A 22055-nucleotide genomic window follows, 5' to 3' on the forward strand; every position below is an offset into this window, starting at 1 on the left:
TCGGTCACTCTGTCCGCGGTAATATGTGAGGACACGAACCGGGCTTTTGTTAACACACTGTAACATTGATTGGCAGCTATCACCACATCTTGCGGTGGTGAGAACAGCACAGTGTAACACTAACAGTGCAATACTAGCTCTTTACCAGCGCGTTTCAGTGAGGCCCTTGCAGGCGCCTTTTTTGATCGGTGCGTTAGCGTGACTTTCCGTCAAATATCACAATTCTCCGGGGATTTGGAAATTGGAGATCAGTTTTAATTTAGATTTATTAAGAGATTGCAAAATGCCGGAACACTGACAGTGAGTATGGTTTAAGACCACACTTGGGCAATATCAATTAAAATGAAACGCTGTCATTAAAACTTATTCAAATTATACTTAACACATTTTGCTGTAAGCAGGAAGTGACATCCAGTTTTTTAGGTGCGTGTTATTACATAAATGTGCTTTTCTCTTTTCTCAGGATGAAGCGATTACAGCATGAATCAGTCATTTAAACTGGCAACAAGGGATGCCGTGGACTGTTGCCCCCCCAGGCGCAACAGGCCTCTGATGGCCTCGTTCCTCTCTACAGAAATCAGTACAGTGCTGACATTGGATTGGTTCTGCCACTTGCCATGCAGCTATCAACAATGTCTGCTTTCAGATCTTCATCCTCTTACACATACAGTGAGCAGAGGCTGTCCTGCTGCAGCCCCCTGAGGAAGCACCAGGACCTGACACCCATACTTAACAGGCAGGAACTTGGTATATCAGAAGGAAACTTCCAGGATCACCATGATTTGTATGAACAGAACCCTGTGGGTTCAGACCTTGTGACTACCCTGATACATTCATCGCCTTCACCTGAGAGTAGTGATGTGGAAGTTTATTTGTCTGGTCAGAACACTGAGAAGAACCACTTTCCTCTGTCTAGTCTGGAGTTCTCTCAGGAACACTTTAGCACCATAAGCAAAGACTGCCTGCACTTTGAGTCAACTTTATTCGAGAATAGCAAAGGCAAAGACAGCGATGAGCTGGCACTGTTGAAATCAAGGAAACATGGTGAAGCAAAAGTCAGTGGTTGTCTTGGATTAGGTTTTGAAACCGATCAACAGGAACTTGGTCTACACAGCCAGATGGCCAAGAACACAACCAGACTCTGCCCAACACTAAAAAGAAGTTCTTCCCCTTTTGCTAGTTTTTGTGAAATGCCTTTGAAAAGTTGGTATGAGGATTCTGACTATGATTTCGAGGAACCCATGTCTGGGAATAGCTTGGATGATGTCAACGTGGATCCTGTGAGTGATGGCAGCGTCCAGAGTGCTGCTAATCATGGTGCCATCCCAACCTCAGACCGCAGTGCCAGTCTTGTAAGATTTTTGCTATGGTATTTACTGATGCAGAATGTTAGGATTTACAATCTTGCAGCAAAAATTTTACATCTGATTTCTTCAAACAACTTTGACCATTATTACAGTTACATTCACATTTCAGTTTCCATGTTCATATAAATATGAATTATATGGAGATATGATATGAATGGTTCTTAAAAGCACAAAAATTTCAGCTTTTTAAAAACTGGTTAATTATCTTAAATTTCATACTGATGGAAGTTATACTGGACCAAATCCAGTCAATTTCCATTCTCAAGGGTGTAACAGCATGTTTTTACCTGGGACTTGAATTTGTAGTTTTCAGGTTACAAGATCAAGTCTTTACCTATTCATAAATTACAAAAAATTAAAGATGTTGGTTGTTCGTGTATTTTCTCAGTACAACTGCCTGTTTTCTGTAGGTTAACATTTTCAGGTCCTTAGTTCACTGTCTGAAACAGCATGTTGGTAAAGTTTGTCCTTTTGAAATTTCTATTTATTCATTTACCTGATACTTTTCTCCAAAGAAACTTACAGCGTTAAGATACGCACAATTATTTACCCAGTTATACAGCTAGGTAATGTTACTGAAACAATTCGGGGTAACTAGCTTGCTCATGGGTTCTATAGCTCAAGGTGGGAGTCAAACCTAGAACATTCGGGTCCAAGGGGAGCAACTCTAACTTCTATGCTATCAGTTAAAAATCTCAATTGCAAAACAGATGTTTGGTGCAAACATTTCATGTGTTTAGTTAGCTGATGCCTTTCCGCATAACAGCTTAATATTTTAAGTATACTGTATATACAGCTGAGTAATTTTACAGGAGCAATTTAGGGTAAGAACCATACCGTAAAACTAGCAAACCTTCAGAGCCAAAGGCAGCAGCTCTAACTACTACACTTGCAGCTACTGAAGTAAGGTTATGGTAGTAGTTTTGGCTAATTTTAGGAATTTACCATTATTACAACAGAAAAGAGACTTCAGCATATGTAACTTTTTGTAAAATTAGTGGTGGAAAATCAAGTGTGATAAGGAAATGTATTACAAATACCCAAAACCACTAAATGCTTCTTTTTTACCATGTGACAATTGTGCTTTCTATAATGGCATTAATCTTGGGTTAATAAATCTATTAAATATTTCCTTCCATTAAGTTGTTTCTTGCTTTTTTGCAGCCTGGCAGTCTAAAGAAAAGACTAGTCTTAGAAGGCAAGTACTCAGATGGAGACCTGGTCTGGGCAAAATTCAATCACAGACCATGGTGGCCCTGCCAGGTGATCAGGAACCCACAAGATGGAACCCACACCAAAATGAAAGGTGGGTCTCTTGTCTCTGGTTGGTAAAAATAATTGGGGAAAATGTTACTAACTATTCACTATTGTTAATTGCTTTTCCAAGTCAGTGTTGCAATAGTCTAGAGGCTCTCCCAGGAGCACAGAATGCTAGGCTAGTCAAGGGTATATTCTGAGCACTGTTCCACTTCATCACAGTATAGCCACTTCCACACACAGACACACATTGTGGGCAATTCAGTTACCAGTTCACTTGAAAAACATCTTTCCTTCTATGGAAGGAAATCCACACAAATGCAGGAGGGAATATGCAAGATCCACACAAACTGAGCTGGAGTTAAACCTATGTGCGCTCCTATAGCTGAGGCACTGTGAGACTACAGCGCTGCCTGCTTTGCCATTGTGCTGCATCCTGGTTACTATCCAAAAGTTACTATGATGGTACACCTGGTGATATGAAGTGTCACTTGCTGGTAGATCTTTTGCAAGTATTAGCTGTCCTCAAACAGTTTCAACCCGGGGATCATCATTGCCCCATTTGTCACATGCTCTTGCAATCGATGTTTGAAAATCAAATGTTTCACCTCTAAACACCACATCGTCACTGTCATCTTTACTTTCATTCCTAATGTATGTTTCACACAAAAGACAACGGTTTTTTAATTTAAATTCTGGTTCCTAAGAGTGAAGAGTAGGAGTTGCACAAGATTCACATTCTGATTTTCTTTTCTTGGCTACTTCTTTTTTCTGTTAATGTGATTCCTTTTACATTTAACATGCAATCGCTGTTTCACAAAACCTTTTTATCAAGAGTTCCATGGGCAATATTAGCTTGATTTACTGGTGCCACACCGTTGAACATTTCTTCAGCATTGTCCAGGTCCTCTTCGCACACATTGCGTGGCCACTTCCAAGTTTTCAGTTGGGACAACTACCATGTTGTATACTCTGAAACAGAGTATGGAGAAAGTAATTCCTGATCAAAACATCTGCTTGGCTATGCTTAGAAAACAAAAGAGAGTATTTAAATTTTCCATCAATATGCAAAATCACATTTACACAAGTTTAAAGAAGTTACAATAGCTGTATCTAGTAGTAGGTACTAGACAAGGCGTTGCCACTATGGTTAAACTCCAGGCAGAATGAGAATGTTGTCATGTTGTTTAACTTTGGAAAAGTGCTTCTTAACACATGCTTTAAAATTGGTTCCACTTACTGACAATAAACTGTCATTTGGGTATCTGGAGCATTACATTACCCTTTGTACTCTTCCAAAGCAATAAGATGTGTGAAAGTATAATGATGCAGTGTGGCATCAAAGTGGCCTTATGGCATCAGATTGACATCATAGGCAATTTTTGACATGAGCTATGATACTATGGGGTTATATTCCAGATGGATCAGATGCACCAGGTGACATGGTGGTACAGTGTGTAGTGCAGCTCTCTTGCAGTGCCTGGATAGTGCGACAGGATGTGGGTTCCATCCCTGCTCAGTCTGTGTGAAGTTTGCATGTTCTCCCTGTGTCTGTGTGAGTTTCTTCCCACAGTCCAAGGACATGCTGTTCAGGTTCACCCGTAGTGTGTGAGTGATGGATAGAGTGTGTTCCACTGATGTATGGATGAGTGACCCATTGTAAGTAGTGTATCTAGCAGTGTAAGTCACCTTGGTGAATAAGGTGTATGGGCTGGTAACACTACGTAGTGTTCATTGGAAGTTGCTTTGCATAACTACTTATAATACATTTATAGGATCTAAAGTCAATAGTTAATGAGATAGAGGACCTCAAAAAGTTGATTGGCAGACATTGGGTTTATGCCCGTTAGTTGCTTTTCCGTGGTGGGATTTTGGGAAATTTTGTGTTTTTATATCAAGATCCACAGAACAAGAACCAAGAAAAAAACTTGCAATTTATTCTACACACACACACACTCACACACGCACACACACACACTGTCTGAAACTGCTTACCCCTAGGAGGGTTGCGGCACACCGGAGCCTAACCTGGCAATACACACACACACACACACACACACACACACACACACACACACACACACACACACACACACACACTCTCTCATACTGTATGAAACTGCATGAAACTGCTCATCCCCAGCAGTGTCGCGGCAAACTGGAGCCTAACCCGGTAACACAGGGCGCAAGGCTGGAGGAGGAGGGGACGCACCCAGGATGGGACGCCAGTCCACTGCAAACAATTTATTCTAGGTTCCTTCAAATCTTGCATAGATTTACTGGTCTACACTACCATTTTTTTTTATATCAGGTAAAATATATGATTTGGTCAAGGGTCTGGGTAGTTTTGCAAGTCACCACACACAACACGCTGTCTGTAGCTGCTTGTCCTGAGCGGGGTTGGGGCAAGATGGAACCTAACCTGGCAACACGGGGCACAGGGCTGAAGGGGGAGGGGACACACCCAGGATGGGATGCCAGTCCATCACAAGGCACCCCAAGCAGGACTTGAACCCCAGACCCACCAAAGAGCAGAACCCGGCCAAACCCACTGCACCACCACACCCCCTGCAAGTCACCCTACACTAATTCATGAAGAATTTAAGAAAATGAAAATTGTTCCCAGCCTCCTGACTACATTTTTTCCATTCTTGAAGAGAACACAGCAACATTAATACATGTTGAACTGACTGATTTGGACTGTAATTGGCCTAATGGCTCAGTGGTCTTACACTAAGTTGTGACTATATAGAGACAAAATAAAAAGGGTGAAATTTGTGGTCTTTCAGAACAATGTAAAAAATCAATGAGTTATATTTTAAATCTTCTTTTCATTATCACCCATCATTCTTTTTGTGCCATTCTATTGCAGGGCAAACATACCTCATTGTCCACACTTAACCATGGGGTGTGGGAGGAAAACTGATCCATGCATGGGGAGAACATAGAAAATCCCAATAATAAACAAAGGCAAAGAATAAGCAATTGTTTTTCAGTGTGCTAAAGACTTTATACATCAATAATTGCTCTGCTACTTGCTGTCTTAATATTTGATGCACTACAGCTAAGGAAAACAAAAATCTAGCTTCATGGATGAATGTGGGATCCAGGAATTCATCTGAAAGTCCGTGCAATGGTCTTAGACTTTTAAATGACATAAATTCACAGTCTTACATATATAGTGCATTCAGAAAGTATTCACACCCTTTCACCTTTTATGTTGTAGCCTTATGCTAAAATCATTTTAATTCACTTTCACTCATCAGTCTACACTCAGTAACCCATAACGACAAAGCAAAAACAGAATTTCAGATATTTTTGCAGATTTATTAAAAATAAATATTATGAAATGTTATGATTATTATTGACATAAGTATTCAGACTCTTTATTTAGTATAAACTTGACGCACCTTTTGGAGCATTTATAACTCCAAGTCTTCCTGGGTGTGACACAGCAAGCTTTGCATACCTGGTTTGGAGATTTTCTGCTGTTCTTCTCAGCACATTCTCTCCAGCTCTCTAAAGTTGAATGTGGACTATCGATGGACAGCCATTTTCAGGTCTTTTCAGGGATGTTCAATTAGGTTACAGTTGGGCTTTTCAAGGACGTTTAACAGAATTGTCCCTAAGCGACTCTTGTTTTGTTTTTGCTTTGTGCTTAGGATCATTGTCCTGTTGGAAGGTGAATCTTCAGCCCAGAGTTCTCTGGAGCAAGTTGTTAAGTGCATCTTTCTAAGCAGTACATTCTGGAAGCAAATTGTTTTCTTTATATCCAGTAGACAGTAACGAACATGAAGTCAAAAACAGTACATTACTGCATTTCCATTTCAGTCACATAATGCACGAATTTTAAATGTTTTGGACAGGCTTTGGATAAATTTTGTTAAACTGATTTTTTGTTCCATGAATCAAAAATTGAGTATCAAAAGCCAAGAGTTGTTATTCTAAAATTTTGAATAAAGATAGTATGTAATTGAGGGATACCTGTGTATCACTGAAAACTTTTTCATGTACTAATCATGATGGATAGAAAGAATTTTTAAACTTTTGTTAGCCAAAGTTCATCAAGTCCAATTCATGTGGTGCCATTTCACACAGCAATGTTAACAACTTGTCAGATATTGGAGCTCACAAAATAATAATATTACTTCATGGATGTATATCCAAAAATTGTTAGGATTCATTAGAATTGCATAAACAATGGGAGGTCACTTTCCTCCTGCACAGCAATTAATTTCAATTAATTTTTTAATTGAGCGCTCTTCTCACTGCTGTGACACAGAACATCACAAGACTGCAATAAAATTCTATGATAATACACTAAAACATGAATAGCAATAGACTCATCAAGGGGTCCAAGTGCCAGGGCCTGACTACCCTTCCTGGGCATCCTGCTGTTGTGACACTCTTGATGTCTGTGTCTGAGAGAATTTGCAATATTAAAATTTACACACTTTGTCCCCTACTTGCAAACTTAACTAGGCCTGAGAGTTGGTTTGTTATTTAAAGTTTGTAAGTCAGATGTGATACAAAGAATGTGAGGGGCTCCACACTAATTCTACATACAGCTACTTTTGTAATGTGCCCCAGTTTTGGACTAAGTTTTTGTACTTTAATAATTACATATTTGAATCTGCATCCCTCTGTTGCGGAAATGCACTTGTGTTTACTCTCAAGTTGTGCAGTGTATCACTTTGGAAAAAAACATCTGCTGAATGAATAATTACGTTTAAATGATGTATTTCTCCAAAGCAACTGACAATTCTTTACTTACTTATAAAGCCAGGTAACTTTATTGGAACAATTTAGAGTAAGTACGTTGCTCAGAGGTGAGATTCAGTCCTGCAACTTCTGGGTTTAAATGCAGCAGTTCTAACCACTACACTATCAGCTGTCCCATATGTTATGTGTATAATGTATACATTATATATATGTTATATGTGTATAATGTATGTATCCGAAATATAATGTAAATGTCAGCAAGACGGGTAGCTCTGCAAGGTGGGAGGCAGCAGCAGGGTTTGTCTAATGGGAACAGAGAAGTAGACTCTGTCTTTCTTTTATTGAGCAGACCATGAACAGTGTGGGCTGCAGACAGCCCCTCCCTCTGGTGAAGTGGGATGTGTGAGCCTGTGTCTTTGGAGTCCCCTGACAGGGCTGTTTATGACACTTCGCAAATGAGAAAGCCCAATTAGTAACCATGGCTCAGAGCTATACTAGGGTGTTGATTCTCAGCTGTAGTTTCTCAATCGCTTCTTTTACTCCACACATCACACAAATATCACTAGTACTCAATACATTTACATTTATTCATTTAGCAGATGCTTTTCTCCTAAGCGATGTAAATCTCATAGAAATACAGTGTTTGCCTTACATTAGGAGAAAGAGACATAGCTGCAGATGTGTGACTCTTAAGTACAGTTAGTTTGTTTCCTTCACCATATACACCGACGTTCATCACACAAGTAGCTTGCATAAAACTTTACCAGAATATTGCCGATTCCTAATCACCTTCCTAGTTTTTTTTTTTTTTGAGATACATATTAACATTTACGTTACACTGCAGGAATGTCTCTGTAAATGACTGATCCGAGCATAATCATGAACAATTATACCTTACATGAACTTAAGAGATCATGGGTGAAGTGAGTCCTGAAGAGATGAGTTTTAAGACACTTTTTAAATGTGGACAGAAATTCAGCAGTTCTGAGTGAGAGAGGTGGGTTGTTCCACCACAACGGAGCCAGAACAGAGAACTTTCTTGCTTTACCTTTTGTGCATAGGACTACTGAGCAGGCAGATGTACAATACAAACATAATAAGAAATAAAAATGTAATTATAAGACAAAAAACAATGTAAGTTGTATGTTATTTACCTTGAAGTGTATACAACAAGCAGGGGGTGCGGTGGCGCAGTGGGTTGGACCACAGTCCTGCTTTCCGGTGGGTCTGGGGTTCGAGTCCCGCTTGGGGTGCCTTGCGACGGACTGGCGTCCCGTCCTGGGTGTGTTCCCTCCCCCTCCGGCCTTACGCCCTGTGTTACCGGGTAGGCTCCGGTTCCCCGTGACCCCGTATGGGACAAGCGGTTCTGAAAATGTGTGTGTGTGTGTGTGTGTGTGTATACAACAACTGCACATCACCTCAAGCAGGAAGTATTACGTTGAGGAGGGGAGTGATGGAGAAACGCCACTTCGCTGATGGCTCGCAACTTGTAGATGTAGAAGCCATAGCATCATCTAAAGCTTTTCCTCTGCATCTTCTCCACTTTTTGAAAATCTTAAGGCAGCATTTACCATTTTTTTTTTGCTATCTGTAGGTACATTGGATAATTATTTTCCATGCAGTTTGAACTGGTGAACCAGCTGTGTTTTTATGAATAAATGTTAGAGGGTAGCTGGTAGCATAGTGATTAGCGTGACTGCCTTTGCACCCAAAGGTCACAAGTTTGAGTCTCACCTCAGGCTGTAGTACCCTTAAGTAAGGTACTTACCCTGGATTGCTCCAGTAAAAATTATCTGGCTGTATAAATGGGTAAATAATTGAGTTGCTTTGGAGAAAAGCATCAGCTCAATGAAGAAATGTAAATGCTTTTCAGAAAAGTTTGTTATTCAAAAGTTTTTAAGTTGGTGACCAGCTGTATAGACATGACAGAGGGAACATTTTTGAGATGACAAACAGGTAGTTTTACATGTGTTATCCTGATGTGGTTTTTGCTTTATAGTGATTCATATATCTTTTTCTCATTATTTCCTAGAGCCAAGCCATAGACCCTGTCGGCAGTATTTCCTCAGGACTTTTGGGGAAATTGTGGATGAAGCCTGGGTTCCTGGGAGGGCAATTCATCCTTTTGAGGGAGGCTACCAGTTTGACAAACTCCCTATTCTGCGGAGGAGAGGAAGGCAAAAGGATGAAAACTACAAATACACTGTAAATCACAATTTGTCACAGTTTCAATGGTCATTTGTTCTTCAGTATTTTTATCAGTTGTGTAGCGTAGGATTTTTTGTTCTTTTGCATGTTCTAAACAAAAATGTATAGTTTGATTTAACAATGGTTTTATTTTATTTTTCTTTAGATACCAAAACGTTTTTTAGAGCCTTGGAAAATCAGTGTTTTGGAGGCAGAATCTGTGCTTTCAGAACCATCAAAGAATCCCCTTACTTTTTCTCTTCGCTCAAAAAGTATTTCAGTAATAATTAAAGAGAACAAGGTCTTGGAAGCCCCATCCTGCTCTTCGCTGAAGAAATCCCCCTCAGCAAGTTCCGTGTCAGGTGGGAAAATGGAGATTCTTCAGCTGAAAGAATGTGATATAAAGAAAGCAAAAATGAGAAAGAAGGATGGGAAACCACTGAAATTGTATGCAACAAAACAAACAGGACTAGCTGTTGAAGAATTATCAGGCACCACAAACAGGAATAATTTAATACCTTTTTTACCCGACCAGTTTAACAAGCACAGAGAGGATCTGCATTCTGATGCTGATTCAGAACTAAGGATCCAATCCCTAGTCCCCGAACAACTATGCAAACAAAATCAGTCTGCCATGACACCAGAAAAAGATATTAGAAAGAGGCGGAAGGCTGTAAAACCTGTTCATTTGGATGGTGAAAGACAAGACTCAGAAAATTCCAGAGGTGTTGATTTAGACTTTTTCTATGACCAGTTATCATTCAGTAACCCATCTCCCAGAATCTCAAAACCAGAAATCAACTTACCAAACCTGGCAGATCTGTTTGAAAAATCAAACACCACTCTTGAAAAGTTTCCTGCCAGCAGTCACCTGATGACAAAAGCACTAAAGGCAATGGGAGATGCTAAATTCAAAGAGAAAGTTGTTTGTAGTCAAAATGTGTGGAATCTTCCAAATTATGAAGTAGAAAGGGACATTTTTGCCAAAAATAAAACCACATGTGATGAATTTCCGTTACAGAACCACTCACAGAACCTGGTACAGACTACTGAACTTTCCAGTGATCCCAGGTCCTCAAATTATTCAATGCACTTAACAAAGGCTGAAAAAATCAAAACTTCAGATGACCCTGTGACAGAATCTGAAAATGGGGGAATACTTGCTGGACCACTCACCATTAGTACGTTAGTCTCTTCTAAAGTACAGAAAAACTGCTCCATGTCTGATGTTGCCTCCTGTTCCTTCACTCCACCATCACTCTTGCCCCTAGGCTTACTTAGTGATGTTCGACAGATATCTTTTAAATCCCTAACAAATGAAGATGGCAGCTCTGGTAAGTCTAATACCTTTAGACCAGATATGAACTACAAATTTAGCACCTTCCTGATGCTACTGAAGGACATGCATGATACAAGAGAAAAGGATGGAATGTCTTTGGTTCTCAGATCAGGTGCTAATGGGTCTTCCTCTGCTCTCATTAAAGAAGAACCAGGTTTCATGTCTTTCTTAGAACAGGGATCAATGGTTGATCAGGAGACAACTGGGAGAAAAAGAAAGGAGAAAATGCTGACCTCAAAGGGTTCATGTATGAGGCCTAAAAAAGTGAGACTTAGGCCATTGAAAAAGGACACAGATGAATCTGAAGGTTTTTTATTTTCCCAGTGTAAGAATGTTTCTGACTTCAGCAAACAAAAGATCTGTTCAAAAGAATCCAAAAAGTTGAATATTGGCTCAGTGGAACCAGATAGTTGTGCACACTGGAAGGATGCACCCCATGGCAAATTGAAAGCATGGAAAGCAGATTCCACTGCTGATTTTTTTAACCTGTCAACTGATGCTAGTGGCCTGAACAGCATTGCCAAAGAGGCCCCAAAAAAGCGTTGGCAGAGGTTTGAGGAGGGCAGTTTTTTCACAGACAAGCCCCAGTCCATGGTGATTGTAGAGCTAAACAAGGGCTGCAGGGCCAACATTAGTGAAGGAGCAGATATTTCCCAGTGCTCCCAATCAAAGAAGGCAGTCAGTCAACCGGCAGATTCCAATAGAGTAACTGAAAGCATTTCGGAGACAAAAAAGGATTTGTTAGGTGAGTTAAGTATTTTTGATTTAATAATTTTTCCTTCTCTGTACATTGTAATTAAAAAGAAAACATTTCTCTTGGATTTTTTGTAGACTGTGTGTGACTGCTGGTAGCTTAGTGGTTAGAGCTGCTACCTTTGAACTCTTTGAAGGTTGCAGGTTTAACTACCACCTCAAGCTGTAGTACCCTTGGGAAAGCTACCTACCGTAAATTTCCCAGCTGTATAAATCATAAATAATTGTAAGTAGCTTAACATTCTATGTTGCTTTGGAGAAAAGTGTTAAATGTATATGATCCTTTTTGTCATTGGTTTTCCTCAGCACATTCAGAAAATAAGCTCTCAAGAAAACAATGCAAACGACTCTTGGAATGGACAGAGGAAGGTGATCAGATGTTTTTACTAAAGAAAAAAACTAATAAAACCCAAGAACATTCTAGAATGGTAAGACATGGATTTGAGTCATAGGTGTGCTGACATTTTCTTTAATTTCTTTCTGAAATATAAAGAGTATCTTGTGACACAGTAATGTTGTCACAGTAATGTGACACACTTAAATAAGATATTCAAAATGATATATGAAGTTCATATAAATGCATCAGCAATGACAGACTACTTTATGCACAATGCACATATCTGTCTTCTCTGAACTTGTGCTCTTCAGCCACTGGACTCAAACTGCATAAGAAGAGAGCTGGAAATCTTAAACCGGTTCCAAGACTTTCTGGATCCAGTGCCACAGATACAAACCCCACCTCCAGAAGAGCAGATCAGTGTCCTTGTTGAGCTGGCCCCAAGTACCTTAGAGACCACCCCCCCTCAAGATGACCTTACCCTTCCCATAGACACATTAACCCCACCCCCGGAAGCTTCCTCTCCTACACGAGACACTGCTGAGGAGAAGCTGGTTAAAACTAATTCTTGTGGTGAGAATATCCAGTTCTTTTGGTGATAATATGAATTGTGAAATTGCATCAAGAAGAATGTTAACATCCTAATATTTATTCTGTTTCATTCCAACTTGTGTTACCATTCTGTTTCTTTCTTAGGATGCCGGGACAAAAAGAGACAGAGAAAAGATACAAAGAAAATTCTAGAATCTTCTATTGAAGCAGACCTTATTCCGGTCTCAAAGGAGAAGGTATTAGAATCTGTGTTCTGGTCATGCAGTGTGAAGTTATGGTTCTCCTCATCCAGCCATTTAACAGATAGTATTTCTCTCTGAAACACATATATTATTTCAGGTTTTTGTAAACTTATAAACTTTAACTCTTAAAGAAAACATATTTCAAAAAAAGCATTGATATGTCCAGACTGTTTTGAAAAATCTGGCGTAACTAGTTAGAGTTTAGAAAAATTGTCCCTTTCTTTTGAAAGTCATGTTCCCTTCTTCTTAATGGTGGTGTAACGAGTAGTGCTGTTGTCTGATAGCACCTGGGCAGTGTAAAGCAACAATATGATCCCTGCTCAGTTTGTGTGAAGTTTGCATGTTCACATGGGTTAACCTCTGGGTCCTCCGGTTTATTCCTACGTCCCAAAGACGTGTTTCTGTTGAATTGGTGACTCTAAATTGTCTACATTGTCTGTCTGTGTGTGTGTGTGTGTGTTTGAGAGAGAGAGTTTGTTGGTCTGATGTACAGATATTGACAGTAGCTAATATACTGTAGTGTATTTGTATTGTATTATAAGCCACTTTGGATGAAAATATGTCAGCCAAATACTACTTTGTTCCTTTTTTTTGTGAAGTGTCAGGAACATAGGCAACAAGGCACATCAATATTACTTAAAGCGGTGAGAACTCAAGCAGTCCTTTGCACCACTAGACAACTGCTGAAGTCCTGCAAACCTCACAACACATTAAAGCACTTACAGAAGTTTGTGTAAATTTATAGAATAAAACGGTTTCTTTTCAAAATTTGAGTCAGAATTCAACCAAGGTTATAAATACTGACTCTTTGTTTCAGACGCCTGCTAAAAAAGAATTTTGTGGATCTCTTGCATGTCATGCAGCTTCTTTAGGTGAGAAAGCCTGAAAAAATATGTTTCCCTTGCATCAAACTACAATAGAAATAAATGTGAATGTCTGTCTCTAGTCATCATGCTTCTTGCGGATGTCTGCTTTTAGTTTTCCTTGGTGAGTCAATCTTTGTCACAAGTGTCCTCTGTTTGGCAACAGATATTGCACAGCACTCAGATAAAAAGAAGAAAAAGCTCTCACAGGTGGTGTGCTCCACACCTGTGAAGAAGCTCTCTTGCCCTAGAAGACCTGAGCTGGAGAATGACGATGATCAGTCTGTTTCTGGAGCCATAGTTGATACATTGTCCTGGAACAGAGAGAGTGCACTGGAATCTGAGGTCTGTTTAACACGTGCATGCCAAAATTAATAGACTTTGTTGTCTTATGTTTGTCATATTGTGTTAGTTGTGTTGTTAGTTTATCATATTGTGGAAGTTTGGTTCATATGGGGGGGTGCGGTGGCGCAGTGGGTTGGACCACATCCTGCTCTCCAGTGGGTCTGGGGTTCGAGTCCTGCTTGGGGTGCCTTGTGGCGGACTGGCGTCCCGTCCTGGGTGTGTCCTCAGCCCCCTCCAGCCCTACGCCCTGTGTTGCCGGGTGGGCTCCGGTTCCCCATGACCCTGTATGGGACAAGCGGTTCAGAAAGTGTGTGTGTGTGTGTGTGTGTGTGTGGTTCATATGGTGGAATGTAACAAACTGTGCTTTAGGATCACGGGTCTGTGTCTAAGTCTCTCTTTCTGTTGATGTAATGCACTCGTATTTTTCTGTGAGATGTATATCGCTTTGGAGAAAACCATCTGCTAAATGAATAAATGTAAATGTAGTTGTGTCATGTTTATGAATGTTGTGTTGTCTTCAAACTGTTGCCATGAATCCTTTTCAAAACTGACAAAAAGTAACTTCCTGTCCTCTCAGCTTTTTTATTCTATCGATGATCACAGTCTGGTGTCAGGGAAAGATTCCTTCACCAATAAGAAGTCTGCTGGGGAGAAAGGAGGTACTGCCTCCATGAAAGAGAATGTCTGTCAGGTGAGTCCTAGGCTCTTCTGAATATTGCAAAAGCTTCTCCACTTACGATGGTTCGACCTACAATTTTTTTGACTTTACGATGGTGATCTGATGATAGAAATTCAGTAGAAACCGTACTTTGAATTTTGAATTCTGATTTTTTTCCTGGGCAAGCAATATGCGGTGTGATACTCTCTCACAATGCTGGGCAGCGGCAACGATCCGCATCTCCCAGTTTGCCACCCAGTTGTGTTCTGTGCATCCATAATGTCACAGAAATGCCCATTTGTGTCTCCTGCTACTGGTGGGAAGAAGAAGAGGTGGCCAATTACTCTTGAGGAGAAACTCAAGATAATTGCCCAGCATGAAGGCGGCAAGCCCGTAATGGCCATCGCATGTATGCTAGGCTATGATGTTCAGTAGGTTAGGTGTTTTAAATGCATTTTCAACTTATGAAGGGTTTCGTGGAACATAACCTATTGTAAGCTTGGGACCACCCGTACATGAACAAAAACCCTGGGGAACAAAGGGCTCTGACCCATACCCCATGACTCTTTCTAGGTGTGTGAAACGACAGGAGAACTGCTGCTGTGTGAAGGTCAGTGCTATGGGGCTTTCCACCTGGAGTGCATTGGACTGTCAGAGACACCTCAGGGACGATTTCTGTGCCAAGAGTGCGCTACAGGTAGATGCAGTGTCAATTTGTCCGTTGAACACTGTTGACCAAAACACGCCATCTCAGTTATTTAACTTTGTATTATTTCTTGTAATTGTGGCTGCTGTCTCTCTATTTCAGGAGTTCACACTTGCTTTGTGTGCAAGAAACCTGGAACTGACGTGAATCGCTGCACAGTTGCAGTGTGTGGCAAGTTCTACCATGGGGAGTGTATTACCAAGTACGCACCTGCTGTTCTCCAGGACCGTGGCTTCCGTTGTTCCCTCCATGCCTGTCTGTCCTGCTACATCACCAATCCTGCCAACCCATCAATTTCCAAAGGTGGGGTTAGAAGTGGCGGAGACTGTTGCATACAGTGGACACTCTTAGTATATAAATACCCCACAAATTTTTGCTGATTAAGTTAATTAAGCTAATGCTTACAACTGGGGCAGTGCTTTTTGACTTATTTTCATACAACTGGATATTACATGCATAAGAATGATTTCTTTTCAGATGGTGTTGTGTCACTTTGGAACAGGCAAAGCAGTCATTAAAGTTCTATAATCACCTTTGACCCTCTACCATTCCACGATCAGGCCGTCTGACCCGATGTGTGCGCTGTCCTGTGGCCTATCATGCCAATGACTATTGCATGGCAGCTGGGAGTGTGGTCTTGGCCAACAGCAGCTTCCTGTGTCCCAAACACTTCACTCCTCGCAAGGGTTGCCGCAACCATGAGCACATCAACGTTAGTTGGTGCTTTGTCTGTTCTGAAGGTCAGCTCCACATTGTCACACAGATAACATTTCTTGAACACTGATAAAACAAAAAAGTGTTTTAATGGATTTTAACCATAGTTTATATGTCAGATGTTTGATAGGCTATGTGTCAGAGACCTGTTTTGCCTCTCTCGTCATAGGGGGTAGCCTCCTTTGCTGTGAGTCGTGTCCTGCAGCCTTTCATCGTGAGTGTCTGAACATTGAAATGCCTGAAGGAAGCTGGTACTGCAATGACTGTCGGGCTGGAAAGAAGCCTCACTACAAGGAAGTAGTGTGGGTTAAAGTCGGTCGGTACAGGTCAGAACAACTACTAACATTAGTGTACTACTAACAGTAGTGTGTGATGAACGAATGAATGAAGTGTAGAAAAATGTTCCTTTTTTGAATTGGGCAGAATTGAAAAAAGTAAGTCTACTTCAGATCCATTGTAAACATTACATTATATAATAATATTTATTTATTATGTTTTAATATAATATTATAGAATCTTATATAACTGTATGGAGGAAAATTGATGCTCACTGTCCAAGTTCCCTGTACAGGTGGTGGCCTGCAGAGGTTAGCCACCCGAGAAACATTCCTGACAACATCCTTCGTATGCGGCATGATGTTGGAGAGTTCGCAGTGCACTTCTTTGGCTCCAAGGACTACTTGTGGACTTACCAGGCTCGGGTCTTTCCTTACATGGAAGGCGATGCCAACAACAAGGAGAAGATGGGGAAGGGTGCTGATGCCATATACAAGAAAGGTACTTCTCCATGTCCCGTCTTACTCCACTAGCTCATGTTCAACACACACACACACACACACACACACACACACACACACACACACACACACACACACACACACACACACACACACACACACACACACACACTCTCTTTCAGAACCGTTTGTCCCTTACGGGGTCACGGGGAACCGGAGCCTACCCGGCAACACAGGGCGTAAGGCCGGAGGGGGAAGGGGACACACCCAGGACAGGACGCCAGTCCGTCGCAAGGCACCCCAAGCGGGACTCGAACCCCAGACCCACCGGAGAGCAGGACTGCGATCCAACCCACTGCGCCACCGCACCCCCCTCATGTTCAACAGTGGCTTGAATATACTTTGCTTTGGTTTAAACGAATTTGTTCCAGTTGTTACAGTGTTTTAAATCATCCCAGCTCTTCACGAAGCTGCTGAACGATTCCGGGAGCTACAGACTGAAAAGGAAATGAGACAGCTTCAGGAGGACAGGAAAAACGACAAGAAGCCCCCTTCATATAGACATATTAGGGTACTCTCTTCTGTTTCTATATACATTAAATCGGTCTTAACCATGAAGGGCAAAATGTTTGCCGTTTTAGCCCTTGAAAGAGGCTTGCCTGTCGGGCCTTTCTCAGGTTAATTAAATAACGTTTAAGATGTTTTAAATTTTGCTGTCACCTGGAGTTCTTATCTGTTCTGCCTGTGTTTCCATAGGTGAATCGGCCAGTAGGGAAGGTCCAGATCTTCACTGCTGACCTCTCAGAAATCCCACGCTGCAACTGCAAGGCCTCTGATGAGAACCCCTGTGGCATGGACTCGGAGTGCATCAACCGCATGCTGATGTACGAGTGCCACCCACAGGTGTGTCCAGCGGGCGAATGCTGCCAAAACCAGTGCTTCACCAAGCGCCAGTACTCACAAGTGGAGATTTTTCGCACTCTGGAACGTGGCTGGGGCCTGCGCAGTGTTTCCCCCATCAAGAAGGTAGTGTCTGATGCTGCTGCTCTCTGACAAAAAATACTAAGTCATCTGTTAAATAAATGTCCAGACTGAGCATTGAAGGTACACCCAGAAAGTGATACAGATACACAATAAATTCACAAACTTAAAGCATACATGAGAGTATATTAAAAAACCTTAAATATGTGCCTGTTTTCAATTGGGCAAGGGCTAGAGGACTTTTTAATAATACATTAATTAAGAAGGTTGTGGAAATTAATGTAAAAATTAGATTTGTTTTTTCATGTTGTGGTGTATATTTTTCCTCCGGGCACTCAGGGGGAGTTTGTGAGCGAGTATGTGGGTGAGGTCATCGATGAGGAGGAGTGCAGAGCACGGATTAAGCATGCTCAGGAGAATGACATCTGCAACTTCTACATGCTGACTTTAGACAAGGTGGGCCTCCACCCAAATACCTGAGTGGAAGTGAAAATTTTTCTACTGCTCCAGGATAATCCAACACATGGTTCCTGTTTGTATTTTGTAGGACCGTATCATAGATGCTGGCCCCAAGGGGAACCAGGCCCGCTTCATGAACCATAGCTGCAAACCTAACTGCGAGACACAGAAGTGGACAGTGAATGGGGACACTCGAGTGGGACTCTTTGCACTAGTGGACATACCTGCTGGTGAGGAGACCACATTACCTGTCTTGGGTGAAGATACATTGGTGGATAGAGGTGGATGTGTGTGGACTGCACCATGTAGTAACAATATGCATTATGTAGTTTAATGGAACGTTTTGTCAGTATAATCCAGTGGCAAAAGATTCAAGCAAGAAAAGTATTAATGACCCATTAATCTCTCTTTTGGATCCATTGCCCTTGGAGGCTCTTGAAACCATAATATATTAGTCCTTCACCACCTGCTGCTTTTTATGTGTTTATCTAAGCCCCTCTGTCTGTTGTGAAATACACTTTTGTTGGCTCTGAGCCGCATGTTGCTTTTGAGAAAAGCTTCTGCAAATTGCATAGATGTAAATAGCCAAACCTGAGTGGAGAGTTTGTTTATAGATGTGGATTGGTCCTTGACTGGTAAATTAAATCAGCAACTGGTTTATACATAATCTGGACTGTGCTAGTAGACGGTTACATTTATTTTTGTAAATATGCTCCTTTCTGTAGGCATGGAGCTCACGTTTAACTACAATCTGGAATGTCTGAGCAATGGGAAGACGGCTTGTAAATGTGGGGCACCAAACTGCAGTGGGTTCTTGGGAGACAGACCTAAGGTAAGGGTGAAGAAAACAAAAATGTTGCTTTGCTAGAAGAAAGTTATAATTTTTAAGAATATTTATTATTTATCTCATGATATCAGTATGGCTTTGTTGTAATTCACACAACAGACAGGCTATACAGATGTGTAGATAAGTTGTATTCCTGAAATGTAACCATGAATGTGACTTTGCACTACAGAACCAGCCCTCAGCTGAGGAAAAAGCCCGCAAGCTGAAGAAGAAGGTTCCACTGAAACGCAAAAGCCAGCATGTTGTCATAAGGGAACGTGAGGATGAGTGTTTCAGCTGCGGGGATGGGGGGCAGATCGTATCCTGCAAGAAGCCTGGCTGCCCCAAGGTCTACCACGCAGACTGTCTCAACCTTTCCAAGAGACCAGCAGGTCAGTGACCCGTTCGTACGTTTTACTCCTTCTTTAATAAGTTTTTAGATGGCAGCTGAACTATCCATTTAGTGTCATGTATTAGAGTTGTTTTTATAACCTTTACAAGTAATTTACCAGCATTGACCACCCCATACAACATGGTTTAATTAGTTTACCCTCCATTTGTCTCACATACCTGCAATTAATTCTTGCCAAGTGACCCACTTTTTGAATTTTTTTTCAGTTGTATACTGTGTAGTACTTGCTAATTTCACCTGGTGTTAACATACAGTGCTTTGCCGAGATATTTAATTCCCTTGACTCCCTTGGGGCAAAAAAGGAAGGGCTGTATATCATCTGCAGTATTTTCTGTGTATGAGAGTAGTGATAACAGGCTCTGAAAACTAATTTTGAAAATGCAAATATTGTTTCATTTTAGAGCATGAGTTGCAACTAAGTAGAAAAACAATTTCACATAATTTAATGTAAAACAAGACATTGGTTGGCAATGAGGTATATAGTTTCTGAAGGTGCTATAAATAATGAAATATTACAATTTATAATTTCACTTTAAGTAGTCCTGAATGTCATTTGTATCATTTTATATTTAACATACTGATGTGTTGTTTACAGAAAGTGGGTCCAGATAAACACTTTGCAACAGTTTAATCCAAAACAACATATTTATTCATATGAATCATTAGTACAGATTGCTTCTGCATTAACAAGATATTCAGTGTCAGTTTTACCATCATTATTTCTGTATGTACTTTGCATGGAGAAGTGTTCAGTTCTGCTGTTACAAGTTATTCACTAGGTACTTGATACAGGGGCCATGTCTGACATAAACATGGTGTGAGACAATAGTCAGTTTTACAACACGTTACATTCAGTAGTCAAGTGTGAACCAATGGTAGAAAGTCACTGCCAAATTCCATATTCAGATTTTCTACCATGTAGAACTGAGCTCATAGTCAGTGGAAAGGTATCATAACTGGCAACATGTTAAAGGTGAAAGTTATGTCTTGGAGTTGTATATATTATGTATTAAAAAAAATTTTACTGCTTCACAGGTGTCATACTGGGGCCATAGCTATGGTGTTTTGTCCATCAAACACTGTTCTGCTAGTTTTATTTTTCTCATGTGAAGATGATTTTTGAGTTTTTGTTTTTTGTTCATCTGTTTCAGGACGCTGGGAATGTCCATGGCACCAGTGTGATGTGTGTGGGAAAGAGTCAACCTCCTACTGTAAGATGTGTCCCAGCTCCTTCTGTAAGGAGCACTGTGAGGGTATGCTCTTCATATCTAAGCTGAATGGCCAGCTTTCCTGCAGTGAGCATGATCCATGCGGGCCCAACCCACTGGAGCCTGGTGAGGTCCGCGAGTATATGTCAGTTCCGCTAAACATGAGAGGAGTTGGCATTGCTCCACGTCCACTGATTGCTACCCCCAGTGTTGCTGGGACTGCCTATCCTGCCTTTGAGTCTATCTATGAACATTCATTCTCTTCCATTACCACCAGCCCCTTACCCATCTGTGGAACTCTCAGCAAACACTATGTGTTCAATACAAGTAAGGTGGACTCCTCCACTTCTTTTTTTGATAATGAAGATGAGGAAGAGGAGACTGAGGGTGAAGGAGAAGCTGAAAATGGAAATGTGGGGGGGTTGGAAGAGGAGGAAGAACAGGATCATTTTGAAGATGAGGGAGAAGTTGAAGATGATGAAGTGCTGGAAGAAAGCACTGAGGACGTACATACAATCAATGACAAAGTTGTGGAAAATAGGATAGAACATGGGCACATAATGGAGAGTGAAGTTGAAGGCAGGACTAAGGATTCTGGAGTAATGCATGACAGTAAGGACTTGCAGGAAGAGTAAAATGAGAGTTCAAAGTCATGCAGAGATTATGGAGCAGGAGTGAACCTTGCATTTTGAATTTTCTTCAAGAAATGGGCTATAGGTGTAATGATTTCATATGGGTACAGCCTAGGGAAACTGAGCAGCACAGAGGCTTGACACAGGGAAAATTACAATTCATTCTACTTGAGGCAACTTTAGATGCTTCTTCCAGAGTATCGAAGAGCTAATAAGTTTCAGGTCCTTTCTGGTTTAATCTCATCTGTATAAACCGTGTTGGAATGGTGCTATACAGGTTTTTCTGTACCTGTTGTTCATACTTTTTAGTATGTGGTGCTTTTTTATTATGAGATTGGATTTTAGGTGCTTGTTTTTTTTACTGCTTTATATGTAATCTCTAAATCTCTTTTGGAAGAAACAAATCAAGAACAATTTGTGTTAAAGCAGTTACACTAATAAGGAGACCTTAAAACTGAGGAAATACAATTTTGTAAATGGCATGGGGACCAAGTGAGGAGCTAGAAAGGTGCAGAATGTGTAGTATTTATACTTTTTGTTAAATTATATATCTTTTGAATGGGACTCTGCAAATGACTTCCTAATAAAACAATAGCCAGTTTATTTTTCAGAACAACTTTTTCTATACATGTACTTCACCTGTTAGATTTTTCCAACTATTTAATAATCTCCACATTGGAAAAGATTTGTTCACATTTTCTTATTATGAGATGTGCTTAGAGATGTGGTTATTCGTGGGGATTCATAAATATATCTTT

The 22055-nt window shown here is 40.8% G+C and overlaps 1 protein-coding gene across 1 annotated transcript; it reads left to right on the top strand.

The window, feature by feature from the left end:
• Positions 1 to 497: 497 nt before the first annotated feature.
• LOC108925444 (histone-lysine N-methyltransferase, H3 lysine-36 and H4 lysine-20 specific-like) lies at positions 498 to 21905 on the top strand (the record flags this gene model as incomplete). The annotated part of the gene is made up of 24 exons (XM_029257485.1): positions 498 to 1352; positions 2532 to 2673; positions 9379 to 9551; positions 9700 to 10867; positions 11018 to 11617; positions 11932 to 12053; positions 12274 to 12535; positions 12659 to 12750; positions 13356 to 13400; positions 13574 to 13628; positions 13786 to 13964; positions 14542 to 14655; positions 15196 to 15319; positions 15431 to 15631; positions 15889 to 16068; positions 16212 to 16368; positions 16614 to 16819; positions 17238 to 17350; positions 17536 to 17805; positions 18100 to 18216; positions 18308 to 18449; positions 18945 to 19051; positions 19236 to 19437; positions 20609 to 21905. Coding segments are annotated over 24 exons (6318 nt in total), but the record flags the coding sequence as incomplete, so codon positions are not given.
• Positions 21906 to 22055: the final 150 nt, after the last annotated feature.

The sequence above is a fragment of the Scleropages formosus genome, chromosome 13 (genome assembly GCF_900964775.1).
Source record: "Scleropages formosus chromosome 13, fSclFor1.1, whole genome shotgun sequence".
Classification (NCBI taxonomy): Eukaryota; Metazoa; Chordata; class Actinopteri; order Osteoglossiformes; family Osteoglossidae; genus Scleropages; species Scleropages formosus.